Source organism: Geotrypetes seraphini, chromosome 4 (genome assembly GCF_902459505.1).
Source record: "Geotrypetes seraphini chromosome 4, aGeoSer1.1, whole genome shotgun sequence".
Classification (NCBI taxonomy): Eukaryota; Metazoa; Chordata; class Amphibia; order Gymnophiona; family Dermophiidae; genus Geotrypetes; species Geotrypetes seraphini.
The window spans coordinates 4,821,131-4,839,227 of record NC_047087.1 but is presented as its reverse complement, the minus strand read 5'-3'; the positions used below and the strand labels follow the sequence as shown (position 1 = coordinate 4,839,227).

General features: G+C 43.2%; 1 protein-coding gene across 5 annotated transcripts in view; it reads left to right on the top strand.

Annotated features, from left to right (window-relative positions):
* The window catches only part of WWP2 (WW domain containing E3 ubiquitin protein ligase 2), a 138,496-nt gene that overhangs the window by 50,655 nt on the left and 69,744 nt on the right, over positions 1-18,097 (top strand). For all 5 annotated transcript variants that reach the window (XM_033941412.1, XM_033941414.1, XM_033941411.1 and 2 more), the window contains 2 exons: positions 13,499-13,620; positions 15,318-15,474. In XM_033941412.1, coding sequence (XP_033797303.1) covers positions 13,499-13,620; positions 15,318-15,474 — 279 coding nt within the window. The remainder of the gene's footprint in view (positions 1-13,498; positions 13,621-15,317; positions 15,475-18,097) is intronic.

The following is an 18,097-nucleotide window of genomic DNA, read 5'->3' as shown; positions in this document are numbered from 1 at the left end:
TTCCCAACAGGTCTCCCTTCAAGTATCTCTTTCCCTCTTCCAACGCACTACCCCAGGTCTAACTTCTCTCCCTTCAGACCATTGCCTACCATCTCTCTCTGTCCTCTGTTTCTGGTCCCATAAGCTCTCCCCCCACGCCCAATATGGCATTTCTTTTAATACCCTCCCACCCTCCCAAAAAAAACCCATCTCTGAACAAATCCCACTTGCTTTAATCGTCTTATCCTCACTCTCTTCTTTCCAGACAGCATCTGTCCTCTCTCTATCTTCCATGCAGCATCAGCCCCTTCCATCCACAGTCTGCCCTCTCTCTCTGCCCCTTCCATTTCTCTGTCTGCTCTCTCCCCGTTCCATATGATATCTTCCCTCTTTCTATGCTCCTTCCATAAACTGTCTATCCTATGCCCCTTCTCTCCTTTGTATATGATTCAGTTCAGCTTTACCCCCTCTCCATTTTTCTGTCTACACCCCTACCTTATGCTCTGACATCTCTTTCTTCTCCTTTCCTTTCCTTCCCTCCCCCATGCCCTGTTACCTCCTCTGTGGCACCTCTTCTCCCTCTAGTCTGGCATTTGTCTCCTTAGTTTCCCTTCCCTCCATGCCCTGGCATCTCTCCTCTCCTTCCAACTCCCCCTTCCCCTCCATTATCTGGCATCCCCTCTCATTCCTTTCTCTCCTTCCTTCCTTTCCCCTGGCCTGGCATCTGTCTCCTTCCCTCCCCTCCCATGCCCTGCCACTTCTCCCTCCCATGGACTTGACATCTCTCATTCCTCTCCCTTTTTCTTCTCCATCCTTCCCTTTCCCCAATTGAGTGCAGCAGCAGCAGCAGCATTTCTCTTCCCCCCTTCCCTTCCCTGTGCAGAGGCAGCATTTCTCCCCCCCTCACACACCCATCAACAGCGCAGCATTCACCCCAAATTACCCCTCAGGGCAAGTGAAGCATTTGCTTAATACTGCTGACCCCTTACCCGTTCTCCAGCAGGGTCATGCAGAGCACTGGGTTGTTGGCCTTGTCCATGGAGCAGCTTGTATGTTTCATGTGGCCATGCGCAGCAAGGGTCGGCACTTGTGCACGCCGGGGAAGGGCTCGATGGGTGCATGTGCCACCTGCAGCTGCCCCAGCCCGGCTCACCCCCGGCAGGATCATCAGCTCCTCCTCAGTGGCTGCGTTGATGTTCAGTCACGATGGGCTCCCCAGGATCAAGCTGAAGTTACAGGCGGCATGGAACTTGCAGCTTTTGGAGTAAAAGCTCTGCCTGCAGCGTTTGCTCAAAGCCGCGGGCAGCATCTTCCATGTGCCTCCTGCGGCTGATCTGGAAGCGTTCCCTCTGATGTCGCAATGTCAGAGGGAACACTTCTGGGTAAGCCGCAAGAGGCACATAGGATCCGCTGCTCGCGGCTTTAAACAAACGCGACAGCAAGACGGAGGAGGGAGCCGGCAGAGGAAAACGCCACATCGTGAGCGGGGCCACACAGAATTCTTCACGGGGCCGCGGGTTGGACACCCCTGATTTAGATGCTTCAATACTATACCTAAAGTATAAACTGCTGGATTTTTCACAATTGCAACATAGATTTGGTCTTAATAAAACACAAAGTTTTAAATGGTTGCAATTGAAGCAGGCCATTCAGGTTGGGTTCCCTGAATGGAAATCATTAAACAATCAATATAGTTTAAAGTTCTTATGCTTTAAAGCAGACTTCCTAGGACATCAAGCCGCATTGTGGTATAAATTAATATCTGGATATTTAATTAAAAAACCAAAAAATGGTCTAAGAGACATTTGGAGCATTGAGATTGGACATCAAATTAATGCATCTCAATGGCCACTAATTTGGTCTTGGAGAATGGGATGTACAGTGTCAGCGTCTATGAGACAAACATGGTTCTTTTTATTACATAGAGCTTTTTGGACCCCTACTCGTTTGCAAAAACTAGACAGTTCTAAGTCTAATAGATGCTGGCACTGTAATCTAGAACCAGGGACATTAGATCATTTATTATATCATTGTCCTTATATTAAAATTTTTTGGAATTCAATTTGGCCACAAATTAATAAATTAATGGAAAATCATATTGCAATATCATATGATACAATTTTATTTGGAACAATGATGAGAAAAAAAAGTCAAATTTCACCAGAAAATAATAAGCTTTTATTAATTATGACAGGGGTTGCCATTCAACATATAACTAATAATTGGAAAAATTACAACAACTTAAATTACACATTTTGGTGGAATACAATATGCCACATTTTTAAAATGGAAAGAATAATAGCAATACAAAAGGGGACATATAATAAATTTATAAAAATATGGGGGCCATTGACAAAATACTGTAATGAATAAATAATAGAATACTTTTTCTTCTTTTCTTCTTTTAGAGATTTTTTTTTTTTTTTTTTTTTTTTTTATGACACACATATAGGGGGGGTAAGGAAAACAATTTATATATAATATATTATAATATATGATACAAAATGTAACATATGATTAAAAAATAATAGAAGGGTGGGGGGAGGGAAAATGAATAAATTTATCCAGAATATATTGTATTAGATATAAATATGTTAATGAATAATTGTATTCTAATATGTTGTATACTTTTATAAAATTTGAAAATTAAAAATATTATATTAAAGCAATAAAAGGGTGGGGGGAGGGTGAAGGGGAAAATCAAATTCAGACATACATTGTGTTAGATATAAAAGTGATACCATGCATTTATCAAATGTATTTTATTATTATGTACACTTTTTGTAAAATTTGAAAATAAAAATATAATGGAAAAAAAAATAAAAATAAAATACTATACCTAAAGTTTAAATCAGCCAATGAAGATCTTTCAAAATTGCTCTTGACCCCCTGCTCCATCATTGAAGACCCTAATAAAAGACCATTACAAGAATCTGTGCTCTGTAGGAATGAAGGGTAGAAGAAGGAACAGAAATGTTTCTGAGCTCTCTGAGACTTTAATGCCCACAAACCACTGCTAACTGATGCTTGGGGCTTTAATGTAAACAAAAATCCTCCAAAAGAGTTGAGAATGGCAAGACGACTCTAACTGCTTTCCCTGCTGAATACGCCAAAGAGTATTTTTTTTTAGTATTTATATACTACTCAGTGGTTTACTCAAGCATTTTTCCCTTTCTGTCCCAAAGGGCTCACAGTCTTTTAATGGACCTGGGGCAATGGGGGATTTGAACCCACAACCTCAGGGTGCAGAGGCTGAAGCTCTAACCACTGTCCAGGTTCTGGAATGTTTAGCAGGGAAAGCCCTTATTCTGATCTTTTCCTTTGAGAATTATTTTAGCCCCTGACAACAGACACTGGTGTTTTGTGCTGCCAAACTAGCACTATGTCGAGTCCTTCTTCTGAACTCCAACTGTATTTGGAGATTTGTTTTCCACAGACCTGTTGGCCTATTTTCTTCTTCTTCTGTTTATATTATAATGAACTTTGACTCCAAGGTTTCCTTTCATTTACCTTTTACAAAGCTGCAGTGAGGTAGAATATTTAGCTCACCAGCCTATGTTTCATGTTTATTAAAATTTGATGCATACACTTGTAATATTAATTTGAAAGCGAATTACAAATGTAACAAAAACCACTTAGGCCTTCTTCTATCAAACTGCGATAGCAGTTTCTAGTGTGGGGAGCTGCGCTGCTCCCGACGCTCATTGGGTTCCTATAAGCATTGGGAGCAGCGCAGGCCATTCAGCGCAGCTCCCCGTGCTAAAAACTGCTATAGAAGAGGGCCTTAGTTGTACTTACAGAAAACAGGAGAGAGGGTGGAACAACAACATTTATTGAAAAAAGCAACATGGAAGGAGCAGAATGCTTAAAGGGGAAGAAGGAAGTCTGCAGTCATGGTGGAAACCTCTAGCACAGCTTTGTGAAAGGAGCCCTGAGTATTCCTTTACTGTATTTTCTAGTAGGGGACATTTTTTTCCTCCTTTGTGGTGTTTGCTTTAATGTCAGTTCAGCATCGCTGAACCCCCCCAAACTTTGTGCTCTATAATCTGGGCCACATTCTTTCTAGAAACCCACAATATTTCCATTTTTCAAGAGTTAGACATTGGTTTGTTTCCACATAATCAGGACATTATCATGGATTGTGTCTGTAGAAGCAAAGAGGGGGGAAAATGACATCTTGAAAGGGAAAATTTGAGGAGGGGAAGTGGAAATGTTGATGTGTGTGTACTTAGATCGGAGTACTAGGTCAATATTTCTCCAGTTGTTCCAAAGAGTCACTCAGCGTCAGGAGAACCTCATGTGCTGGAAAATGTTCTTGAAGATGACATCGGTTTTGGCAGGGCTGCTGTTCCATTTGGAGTCAGGCAGAGTTTCTGAATTGTCTTGGGACTGTCTTGACTAGTTTACAAGTATTGATTTGAAAACATTTCTATTTTGCAGATTACAATAATAAACCTACATTATCAAATAACATACAATAATTAAAATGTTCCTCTACAGCCCCATGGGGTCATTTTGGAAGAGTCACAAAGGACTCGTATTTGTAAAAGGCCTTGGGAAGGTTTATCCAGATGTCAGCCCCCACTGCCTTGAGGTATATTTGGCCAAGCATTGTGCTCATCTTATAATGTTTTTCTTGTAGTCAATCAGATTGATGAAGACTTTTGTATTTTCCATAGGTGTGTACGGTTCTGATTATGTTAGGAAAAGAGGTTTTCTTGTGGTTCTGGTGAGTCTTTGACAAGAGGCCGAATCCCATAAAGCAGGAGTGGGATGCCCAGCACTCACTGTGAACCACTGAAGGAGCACCATTATTTGGCTAGGTCCTTAGAGGATGTTATGGACCTTGAAGCTGCATCTGGTGGATTTTAGGCAGGTTGGGTTTGAAGTCTGTTATTCTAAACAAGTATCTGAGTTGAAGAAAACTTGGGACAAGTACGTTGGATCTGTAAGGGAGAGGATGCGATAGTAGATGGTCTGGATGGACTGACTAGTAGGCCATAGTGGATTTAGCGACCTTTCTTTTTCTACGTTTCATCTGTACTTTTAATCTAGTTAACTCTGTTTTGGATTCATTTCTTGCTTCCAGTTGCCTTGGTGGTATTTTTATGAATGTCCCAAATAAATAAAGCTTTTCTGGGGATAGTATTATGTGTGAGACAAGGAAAGGGGAAGGGATGGCATTTAATATTCTGCCTTTATTTTATTGATTTGATTCAGATTTACTAAATCGCCTTTAACTGCAGTTTTAGATAGGCCAGTCTCAGCCATACGAGTTCATCCTCAAAGGGAAAGAGACAAAGGTTAGGAACTGGGGGTACCAGCCGATTAAAGCGAAAAAGCTTGCTCTTAAGTTTAACGAAAGCTCACTACGAAGAAGTAAAGGTACCTTGCCCAGACTCACAAGGAGAAGCAGTGCAAATTGAACCCAGCTCAGGCTTGCCCCTATCCTTTTGCTTTCATAGGACTAAAATGATGGGTTTTCTCCAGCTGCCTTTGATCTCTGGAGATAAATTTGGTAGCAGAGTGTGAAATTTTGCAGTCAGCTGTGTGAGAGGGGTCACAGCCATGCCCAGCTTCACGATTTAATGATAGGATGGATCCTGGAAAATCCAGCAAACCAATTTAAGTTTCAGCTGGAGAAAATGAGCCACTTGGGAATGAATTCTACTACTAGTATTACTATTTATAATTTCTATAGCGCTAAAGGACGTACGCAGTGCTGTACATTTAAAATGTAATAGACGGTCCCTGCTCAGAAGAGCTTACAATCTAGTTTTGACAGATTTGGGGAGTTTCTTGCAGAGAGAATGATAGAATGGACATAGCGGCCTCAAAAGAATGGGCTTTTTGAATGCCTGCTTTGATGAAACTGCGCTTCCCTCTCCACGCCTATTCCAGAGAAAAAGCGCTCTTCGAATCGAGGCCCCAAAATTTGCAACTACCTCCCGACCTATTATCTTCAATTTAGGAAGGCACTAAAAATGCGTCTATTTTACCGTATAACACAGGACTTAATTCCACACTGTGTGACTCATAATGTACCTGCTTTAAACCTTATTAATCATATGTAAGCCCCATTGCGGGCTATAAGAAATGATATGGTATGGTATGTTGAATGCCAAGTGGATAACATGGAAATGAACGCGTTTGTAGGACTTCAAGAGCATTTCAGCCATCCATTTGAGGGCCACATGATCTTTGTCAGCTGTCACTTTCTCTCTTCCTCTAGCTCAACCTATGCTTGCCTAGAAAGCCAAGAATTTATCCGGTATGACCTACACTGTGAGAGTACAAATGATTTTCTTTTTAACAGTATAATCCTTTTGTCTGCCTACTTCTTCCATCTCCCCCTCCCCACTTTGATTTTTTCTGCCTGGTTCTCTGTTGCTCTCCCCTTTATCCCAGGGGGTGGGGAATGTCTCAGCTTGGGACTGCATGCTGTGAGAACTTGTGTTTACTTGATAACTGGATTTTGCCAGACCTCCCTCCAGCCCAGGAAGACATCAGAGCAAGAGTCACTTCACACCAAGTAACAAGGCCCACCAAACGGATTTCTACATAATTCAGAGAGCGCTTCAACTAAATTAAAGAATGCAGATTACATTATCTTTCCTATTGGTACACGCTTTTCTTGAAAATGACCCAAGAGATTCCCACCCTGCAGTCACCATTCAAATCTCTAAAGAAGCTGCGTGTTCCGAGCCACGCTGTCATGGGGGAGCAGAGCAGGCCCTCCCTCACCCTCTGGGATTGCGTACAAATTAGCCACAAAGTCTGCAAGTAAGAGGAAAGGACCTGTGTCCCTTTCCTGTGTTTACCTTTTAGAATTAAAAAGTGTGCATGCTTATGAGAAACCTAAATTGCCATGTGTTTCGACCTCTAATCCCCTCTCCCAAACACTGGTGAAAGAATACTGCAGTTTACAAGGATCAAAAAAGTAAAAACATACAATAATCACTAGTTACTTCAGAACAAAGACTAAAGTGCCCAACCCTCCACTGCCTCGAATCTAAAACGCTATGAGCTTCATCCTCTATCTCACCGTGCCATGCCTTCTCATACAATGTTCTTCCACACTCTGTCACACTATTCGCCATATTTACCGTATTATGTCTGCCATGCTTCAAACTCTCATGCCAATGTTACACCGATTTTTAAAAAGGGCTCCAGGGGAGATCCGGGAAAGTACAGACCGGTAAGCCTACTTCGGTGCCAGGCAAAATGGTAGAAACGATTATAAAAAATAAAATTGTGGAACATGTAGACAAACATGATTTAATGAGACGGAGTCAGCATGGGTTCAGCCGAGGGAGATCTTGCCTCACCAATTTGCCTGACTTCTTTGAAGGTGTGAATAAACATATGGATGAAGGTGAGCCAGTTGATGTAGTATATCTAGATTTTCAGAAAGCTTTTGATAAAGTTCTTCATGAGAGGCTCCTGAGAAAATTAGAGTCATGGGATAGGTGGCAAAGTTCAGTTGTGGATTAGGAATTGGTTATCGGCTAGAAAACAGAGTGACCCCACATGTTTGTCCCATTTTTTCTTAAAATCGAGCACGTTCAGTTTTGTTTGGGATGTCTATGAGGGCCAAAAGTCAAATCTCCTCGAATAATAATAAGCTGTTAATGATTTTAACAGGAGTTGCCATCCAACAAATAACATACAATTGGAAAGACTACAGGGGGTTGAATTACTGTTTCTGGTGGAGTTCGGTGTGTCATGTGTATGAAATGGAAAAAACATTGGCGATTAAGAGAGGATATTATAAGAAATTTAAAGATGTGTGGGGACCATTAATTGATTACTATAATAAATAAATGAATTTATCCCCATTTAGTATGTATAGGGTGGATGGCTGGGTTTTATGACATTAGGATGAGTAGTTACAAAAATATTTGGAAAGGGAGGGAGGGGAGGTAATTTATGGTATAAGATGATTGTAAAGTTTCAAGTGAAGAATGTATAGTATGACTTGATTTATTGTACACTTGTTTGTATAATGTAAAAAGGAATAAAGATATAAAAAAAAAAAAAAAATCGAGCACGTTGTTTTCCTCAACTACCTGAAGTGGAAGATCATTCCAACGATCAACCACCCTTTCGGTGAAGAAATACTTCCTGATGTCACCATGAAATCTCCCACCTTTGATTTTTAACGGATGCCCTCTTGTAGTTTCAAGTTTATTACACATTTGATGAATCGCCTATTAGCATTACTAAGCGATGTACATTTTCAAGTAAAGAAACAGAGATACTAATATACTAACAATAATTTAAATATAATACGTACTTGAAGTGGGAGGAAAAAAATTAAAAAGTTACAATCTTGGGTTAAGAAAGGCAGGTAAAAACAAAAGGTAAGGGGTTATGAGGCCAAACACAATTAAAAAAAAAGTGACCCTAAGGCAAGTTGTTTTCAGGAGTTAATAGCATCATTAAATAAATAAGTTTTAAAAAATGTTTTAAATGTTGCGAGGTCTTTTTCAATTCTAATGAACTGAGGAAGGGCATTCCACCATTGTGGTCCCATCACTGTAAACATGTCTGATCTCCTAGTCCCTATAATTTTCAAAGAGGGGACGGAAAGGAAGAAGATGTCTTCTTCTACCTCAATACGGCCAGTAACATATTTGAACGTCTCTATCATGTCACCCCTCTCTCTGCGTTCCTCGAGAGTGTATAGCTGCAACTTACCTAGGCGTTCTTCATTTGGGAGATCCTTGAGTCCTGAGACCATCCTAGTGGCCAATCGCTGAACCGATTCCATTCTCACTGCTTGCCCTGGATTGGTAGCATGGAATGTTGGTATTCCTTGGGTTTTGGCCAGGTACTAGTGACCTGGATTAGCCACCATAAGAATGGGCTACTGGGCTTGATGGACCATTGTCCATAGGCTATTCTTATGTTCATATGCCCTGTCTGCCACACAGTGTTTGCTGTTCCATGTCTTCTATGCTGTGTCTTACCAGTTTTGCCAAGTCGTGTCATTCTGTTACCCACGCTTTGTAATACTAGGCTCATCAGACCATTGGCATATTAGGTTTTGCCATGCTATCTCCTACCATACTATGTCTGAGAGTGTGGCGCAGGGGTTGGAGCTGCAGCCTCGGCACCCTGGGGTTGTGGTTCGGACACACACTGCTCCTTGTGACCTTGGATAGGTCACTTGATCCCCCCATGCCCCAGGGATATTGGGACAGACAGGGAAAATTGCTTGAATACCTGGATCAATTCATGCAAACCGTTCTGAGCTCCGCTGGGTGGGACATGAAGCCCAGCATCTTGTATCCAACAGTGGCCAACCCAGGTCATCCCTCGGTCAGCTAGATAATGCCAGTATTTAGCGCTTTCTTGTTAAAAAAAAAAAATCTGTTAATTGTTATTGGGTGATAGAAGAATTAGGAAAAGAAAACCCAAATGCAATAAAAAGTCGAAGTAAACCCCCTGCAGTGTCCTTAGCCTGACGAACATAAAAGTGAAGGGCGTTTCTATCCCATATGAAGGTCGCGTCGTTCATTTCAAAGTCGCCTATGTGGAAATGCAAATATTGATCAGTTAGTCTGATAAGACCTAGTTCTAGCAAACCACATCTGTTGCATTCCAGTAAAGGATATTCCACGCCTGCTTTCCATTCATTTCCTCACCACAGAGGCCTCTGTTTTCCAACCACCTCCTTATTCTGCTTTCGTGGCAAGGGACCACACCTACTTCTTTCTCATATAGAATCATAGAACAGATCATAACCGAAGGCTTGTTGCCCCTACAGTAGCTTCTCTCTGCTTCTCCTACATTTTCCCATTCAGCTAACAACTCCTTGACATACTTCCCCATCTTAAAGAAGTTCATTTTCATGAAGTCCAAGATTCACTTTTGACTGAACCCCCTCCACATCTGGCCTAATACTGAATCTCCAAAGTGACGCACTCTCCCAACAGCTCCGGCACCTTTCCTTCCTACGTGGGTCCTATTCGGAGAATCCAGGATCTCCCCACCTTTTGATGACACCGCAGCAGGGAGGTCGCCAGTCAACAGCAGACAAATTGAAATCATTTATCAATAGCACTTCCCGGGAATCTGGGTTCAATTCCCCCTGTGTCTCCTTGTGATTCCTGGGAAGTCACTCAACCCTTCATTGCCCCAGATACAAAAACACCCATTAGGGACAAAGCAAAGTGCTTTGATTGTACCCCTCACCTTATCATTGTGATATCATTCATAGCAATGTCTTCAGTTAAATGTCTGTCTGTTCTTTCTGCCTGTGAAGAAGGCCTGTATATTGTATCATTATTAAAAGCTGTTCCATTCTCTCCACAGTGCCTGTTCTTAGATCATAAGCCCTGCAGTTTTGTGGAATGGCCTGCCTCTGTACCCTGGGTTGTGGGATCAAATCCCAGTGCTGCTACTTGTAACCCCATAACCCCAGGTACAAATTAAGTACCTGTATATGTATAAACCACAAAACGAGAGTGTGCAAATCCCATTCTCTTTTTTTTTATCGTCGAGTAGAATAGTATCTCCCTGTCATGCTTTTCTGTGTAGCTGTCTCCAGGATCAGCCTCGAGATTTGGAAGACCACTTAATGGAAGCTGGTACTGATAAAATCCACTCTGGCCCTCAAAATATTGAAATGAGACCCCCCAAAAAAGCATATTAGGAGAAAAGAAGCTTTAAGCCAAGCAGCACTATTCAAAGCAGTGAAATGTAGAATAAGGCAATTTTAAAGGTGGAAAATAATGCAGCCAAATTTGGCATTTTAAGGACGACCAAATTTAGAAGCAAAATAGCAAAAGAATAGCAGCGAACAGGTTTTATTTTTTGATTTAAAAAATTTCCAAAAAGGTTTACAATAAAGTTACGTACATAAAATATTGAAATAGGTTAGAACAGATAAAAACAAAAGCAGAAAGATTCAATCCTTGTAATAGGTCAAATGCTCAAAGAAATGCATCGACAAATAATTGCGTTTCCGGCAGTTTCCTGAATGAACTCCTGTCTTCACATTTCCGAATTTGACCAACAAGGTTGTTTTGGTTGTTAAATCTCCTGAATTTGGGTATTACTATCTGATCTGGGTGATTGTCGGTTGGTGGTGGGTCATTAATTCACCACAGGGACAGCCTTGAAGGCCCACTGGAACCTTTGAAGTCCTCCAAACATTTTCTAAAGCAAAGAAAGTCTCAAACTTGAGGTCGTGATATGAAGCTGCAGGAAGGGAGACTCGGGAAAACATAGGGAAACATTTTTTCATGGAAAAGATGATGGAGGTCCAAAATGCCCTCCAAGAGGCAAAAACGACAGAGTGGGGTGTACACCGAAGATCCAAACATTTAAGCACCTCAGCTTAAAATGGTTACAAAGCCAAATAAAGGCCTGGAAGGGGTATCTTCATGGAGCAGCACTTACAATGCGATCCCTACAGACTTCACATACGTTTTAGAAGTTTAGGATGAGATACACTTGTACCCTTCCTATGGCCAAATGTTTCCCCAAGTTCCTGGAGGAAAATTCCATAACGTGCTATTGAGACAGACATGGGAGAAGCCATCCCTTGCCCTGGGATTAATAGCATGGAATGTTGATACTATTTGGGTTTCTGCCAGGTAGGGTTGGAAATGGGATATTGGACTAGATGAACCATTGGTCTGACCCAGTAAGGCTGTTCGTATTTACTACTACTATGAATTATTTCTGTAGTGCTACCAGACACACGCAGCGCTGTATAGAGTAACAACAGTCCCTGCTCGAAAGAGCTTACAATCAAAAAAGGATGTCATGGATACAGTTAAGGGGAACGCTTTTCTATTCCATTCTCCCCAAAGAGCTCAGAATGGGTTACAATTTGCCATACTTGCACTACAAGTTTTTATCCTAATGCGACACATTGGCCATGGGCAGGGGAGTTAGATAAAAAGGTCTGTTTTTGTTGCTTTCCTAAAGTTGAGGTATCCTTCAAGGGATCCTTCAAGGGACCTGATCTGTGGGGGCCGTTGATTCCAGTGGCTCGGTATGAAGTGGGAGGAGGACTGTCATTTGGCAGTGTGCAGTTGAAGGGCATGACCGGGGCTGTTTGAGGCCTATTTCACCCTGGGAGCAGAGACATGTTCCTATGTTTAATTACCTGGCCATATTCTTTTTTCCCCCCAAAGATATTGTATCATAGAAAACTGCTCAAAAATGAATACACAAATCCCCAACCTGCCCAAACCCTCCCCCACCCACCCACGGCCATATTCTTTTGAAAACTGTTGATATTGGGAAGTCATTTCCTCCAGAGAAAAAGGAGGCTCTCCTTAGCTGGGTAGTTTCTTTAGCTGCTCTACTGCAGACCTTGAGGAGCCTGAGTTTGGCTGCTGAGCGGGCTAGTGAATAGGGCAGAATAGTGTGCTACTCTGCAGACCACAGGATCAAAGAGTTGTGGTGACCCAGGCAGTAAGCTCACAGAGGGAACACCAAGTTTAGACTTTATTACTGGTAGGCTGCTAACTTGGGCAACCTTTGCTTTCCCTGAAAAGAATCAAATAGAGTCTCGATCATGCAAAGTAAATGAGACCAACAGCTTTATGGATAATGTAAAAAAAGTGGATCTAACTATGTACTTGGGACCTGGGTTGGCCACTGTTGGAAACAGGAGACTGGGCTTGATGGACCTTCGGTCTGTCCCAGTACTGCTATTCTTATGTTCTTATGTGAGTGGAGTACAGGACAGTGAAGCCATTGTGACATCACAGCTGAGGTTGGCTCTTAGGCGTTGGTGGAATGAGGCATTATGACATCACAGGCTCAGCTCTGGAATGTTGCTACTCTTTGGGTTTCTGACAGGTACTTGGGACCTGGGTTGGCAACTGTTGGAAACAGGATACTGGGCTTGATGGACCTTCGGTATGTCCCACTATGGCAATTCTTATGTTCTTATGTGAGCCAAGTCTAGGACAATCGAGCCATTGTGACATCACTGAGGTTGGCTCTTAGGCATTGGTGAAATGAGGCATTATGACATCACAATAAGAGCTCTGGAATGTTGCTACTCTTTGGGTTTCTGTCTGGTACTTGGGACCTGGGTTGGCCACTGTTGGAAACAGGAGACTGGGCTTGATGGACCTTCGGTCTGTCCCAGTACTGCTATTCTTATGTTCTTATGTGAGTGGAGTACAGGACAGTGAAGCCATTGTGACATCACAGCTGAGGTTGGCTCTTAGGCGTTGGTGGAATGAGGCATTATGACATCACAATCTCAGCTCTGGAATGTTGCTACTCTTTGGGTTTCTGTCTAGTACTTGGGACTTGGGTTGGCCACTGTTGGAAACAGGTTACTAGACTCGATTGTCCTTATGTTTTTATAAAATAGAAATATATTTGAATGCATGTTTCAGAAGAGAAAGCAGTCAAAAAAAAAAGAGTTTAAAGCTTAATTGTGCCCAAGAATCTTATCTACCACTGCTTCTTTTTATTGAGGAAAGTGAACCCCGGTAAGTGAGACTCTATTGCCTTAACTGCTTTTCTTCTTTTGGTCCAGAACACACACCAACTCATCGGGATCCCCCAGGACGGCAGCCATGAACGGTGAGCAGAGAGGCTGTGTTGGGAATAAACAGCAAACTCGGATCAAGGACCAGAGCGATCTGACTAATGGCACCGGTGAGTGATGCAATCTGCTCCTGCAGTCCCCTCTTCACAGGCATTTTGCTGGGCCACTTCCCTGCTCTGGGAGGTATCTGGCGTTAGCGAGGGTAGAAAAAGGCATCCAGTAGAGCAGTGTTTTTCAATCTTTTTACACCTATGGACCAGCAGAAATAAAAGAATTATTCTGTGGACCGGCATCGGTTGAAGAACACTGGGCTAAGTTGTGGGCCAGACCCCCCCATCTCTACTCAATCTCCATCCCAGCCCCAGCCCCCATAAGAGTACTAATTGCACCTTGCACGTCCCGTGCCTCATCTGGAAGCCTTCCCTCTGACGTTGCAACGTCAGAGAGAAGGCGTCCGGTTCAGGCGCAGTATGCCCATAGGAGCCACTGTCCATGGCTTTGTGTACTGAATCAGTTAGGAAGAGGGAACTGGCATCGATCGCACCATGGACCGGCGGTTGAAGGACACTGCAGTAGAGCATGCTGACTCAACCTCCATATGAAATTGAATGAGCACACGGAGAGCCAGCCTGGGGATGCCACCCAGGGCCATAATTTCCTGAAAGAGATCATATCTTACAAATTGCTAGATTACGAGATCTTTGCAAATATGAGATCCAGGATTTGTGAGCATTTCCTGACTTTAGTGTGTGGAGGAGGAGTGTGTGGCACAGTGGTTGAAGCTACAGCCTCAGCACCCGCTCTGCTCCTTGTGACCCTGGGCAAGTCACTTAATCCTCCATAGCCCCAGGTACGTTAGATAGATTGTGAGCCCACCGGGACAGAGAGGGAAAATGCTTGAGTACCTGATTGTAAAACCGCTTAGAAAACCTTGATAGACGGTATATAAAATCCTAATTAAAAAAAAAAAGGAGGAACTTGTGGAAATACAAACAGGCTATCAGGTGAGAATGACATGGTGAAAAAATTTATCACCATTCCCGTCCCCATGGATAACCACGGGAAGCCATCCCGTATCATTCTTTAGTGTCTCTCTCACCAGCATTCTTCAACACAAGGCTTGAGGGTCAGTGGTTCTGCCCATTCAAACTCTGATTCTTCCCTCTCTCCTTAAAGAATGACATGGAGATGATTTCCCGCGGTTATCCACTGAGACAGGAATGGTGACGAATTTTGTCACCGTATCATTGGCCTTAATATGGTATCCAGCAAAATTAAATTGTATCAAAAAAGAATCACTCAACGTGAGCCCTGACGATAGGACCTTCCAGTAGAGAAAAGGCCTCAGTGTCTCCTGGTAGAGGTGGTGGAGAGGAGGAGATAGTGAGTGCTGCGGATGGGCCATTTGGCCTTTATCTGTCATCATGTTTCTAAGGTTAGTATCACACTGCAGCCCAAGACCGGCTTTATTAGCAGCAAACCCTACAGAGCCTTAGTCCCCTCCCTGGCGCATCCCAGGATGCACTGGGAAGGGGAAGGCTGCCATTTTGTAAGAGGCGGGCCTGCCAGCTGGAGCAGGTTGGCGTCCTTCCAACCAGACTTCGAGAATAAGGGAGGGTTGGGTGGGGGAGTCGTCTTTCCACAATATCACTCCCTTCTCCCCTGCCCCCAGCCCCCCTAACACTGCATAGCAGCATTAAAAAGAAGTGCAGGTCGAGAAGCTGAAAATATGGGATGAGGCTAAATTCTCTCTAAATAAATCCACTTGCATTTCAGTAATTTATTCCTTTCATGATTGCATTTTCAGCCAGTGGCGACTCGGCCACTGATACAGAAGAGGAAAGACCAGTAGCTGGAGTTTCTTCCTCCCCGTCTGCAGCATCAGCCTTGAACCCAGAGTCTTTCACACCACCTGATCCCACGGCAGGAAGAGAGACGGCAGCTACAGACACACTTCCTGCTGGGTAAGGAGCCCTGCTGCCATTCCCTTCTCTTAGAACAACTGGGACAAGGGAGTGGAGCATGGGGAGAAATGTTAATAGTCTGGGGCGTGCTGAATGCTAAGCCTTCTTCTGTAGAGAATCATTTTCCTTAAATAGAGGCTTTTTTGGCTCCCGGTTGTTCCTTGGCAGGGGGGTCTGTCCTGAGCTCTGGAAGAGGCTTCCTTAAGGCTGCACAGACAGCAGAAGTTAGCAGCCGCTCTGAGCTTTTTCCTGTGTTGGTGCACAGTAAGAGAGGTGGAGCTATAAACATTTCTATAGCTGCTTTTCAATAAAACTGCCCACGATGGTTCCTCCTTTAAAAAAGATGAAGTTCTTCAATCCCAGGTGTGTTAATCAGGCCTTTGCTGTGCAGATGACCATGTACTGAGAAGGCCTATCATCTTTCCCCAGTAATATCAGTGCTTGATTTCTTCTCTGTCTTGTCTGGTTTTAGTGGTCTTCAGCATTTGCTCTGGTTTAGTTCACCAACTGGCCAGAGGCACAAAAATGTTTCTGGGAGCTGATTGAGTTCAAGCTCCAAGAGACGGCCAGCCATAGTTCTGAAAATGAGAAGAACCTGAGCAGTGAAAAGTTGAAAAGAATCCATGTCTCTGCCAAGAGCTAACTTAGCAATCGGAATCCGGGATGCTTTTGACTCTTCAGATCCTTAAACTCAGAGAATAAGACTGATATTGTTTGTTGATTTCAAGTCTTACTATACAGCTCTTCTTTGAACTTAATCATACCAAAGTGGTTTGCAAATAAACATTTGAAATACAGAAGTAACAAGAGTAAGAAGGATAAGCTTAGAAAAGAAGATAGTGAAAATTAAGGAAAGATAAAATGGATATTACAATAAACAGAGAAAGTGGTTGAGTAATAGAAGAAAAAGGGAACCATAAAAGCAACTTATTCCAGTTGTGGAGACTCTCAAGAATCTTTCCTAAGTGTTATTTCAAGGAGAGTCATCGCCCTAAGGAATGAGATGCAAACCCTCCACGGGGTGTGGGAAGGGGTACATGACAGAGAAAGTATAAACCATGGAGTGGAAGGGAGAGAGAGAGAAAGCAGTAAAAGAAAAGGCTCGGAGGGGGTTGTCTGTCCTAATCAAAATGAGTTACCTCATCAGCATAGGAAGGATAATTTGGCAAACCCAGTGCTAACCATTGATGTGCCCATTGCGTGTGGAATGGTTTAGAATACGAGCTCTGCATTCACAAAGACACGTGTATGCCGCTCTGCCCCCTAGAGGCTGTTCTCTACACAGCTCCACTTAGCCACCTGGGTCCTCTATGGTTGCTCTACATGTAGGCGATCGGGTTACACTCATATTTTACACTGGAAACTCTAGGCCTTGGGTCTCTTATAAAACAGGACCTCCACCCACCCCAGGGTATTTACATGGAGCTCTCCAGCTATAGAAGTGCCCTTTAGTGCAAAAATGTCCAGCAACCGCTAGAAAACTTAGAATAGAAAACTACGTACACTTCTGCTTTCAGTACTATAGGCTGGGCTGTGCAGTTCCTTAAGATGAGTTCTCAGCATCTGACAATTCTGACCTAGAAGTGCTCTACCAGAGCTTGGGAAAGCTACAGCATTACATAGTAACATAGTAGATGACGGCAGATAAAGACCCGAATGGTCCATCCAGTCTGCCCAACCTGATTCAATTTAAATTTTTTTTATTTTTTTTTTCTTCTTAACTATTTCTGGGCAAGAATCCAAAGCTTTACCCGGTACTATGCTTGGGTTCCAACTGCCGAAATCTCTGCTCATCTACACCCTCCCAGCCATTGAAGCCCTCCCCAGCCATTGAAGCCCTCCCCTGCCCATCCTCCACCAAACGGCCATACACAGACACAGACCGTGCAAGTCTGCCTAGTAACTGGCCTTAGTTCAATATTTAATATTATTTTCTGATTCTAAATCTTCTGTGTTCATCCCACGCTTCTTTGAACTCAGTCACAGTTTTACTCTCCACCACCTCTCTCGGGAGCGCATTCCAGGCATCCACCACCCTCTCCGTAAAGTAGAATTTCCTAACATTGCCCCTGAATCTACCACCCCTCAACCTCAAATTATGTCCTCTGTGATTTTCCTTTCTCAGGAAAAGATTTTGTTCTACGTTAATACCCTTTAAGTATTTGAACGTCTGAATAATATCTCCCCTGTCTCTCCTTTCCGCTAGGGTATACATATTCAGGGCTTCCAGTCTCTCCTCATACGTCTTCTGGCGCAAGCCTCCTATCATTTTCGTCGCCCTCCTCTGGACCGCCTCAAGTCTTCTTACGTCTTTCGCCAGATACGGTCTCCAAAACTGAACACAATACTCCAAGTGGGGCCTCACCAATGACCTGTACAGGGGCATCAACACCTTCTTCCTTCTACTGACAACGCCTCTCTTTATACAGCCCAGAATCCTTCTGGCAGCAGCCACTGCCTTGTCACACTGTTTTTTCGCCTTTAGATCTTCGGACACTATCACCCCAAGGTCCCTCTCCCCGTCCGTGCATATCAGCTTCTCTCCTCCCAGCATATACGGTTCCTTCCTATTATTAATCCCCAAATGCATTACTCTGCATTTCTTTGCATTGAATTTTAGTTG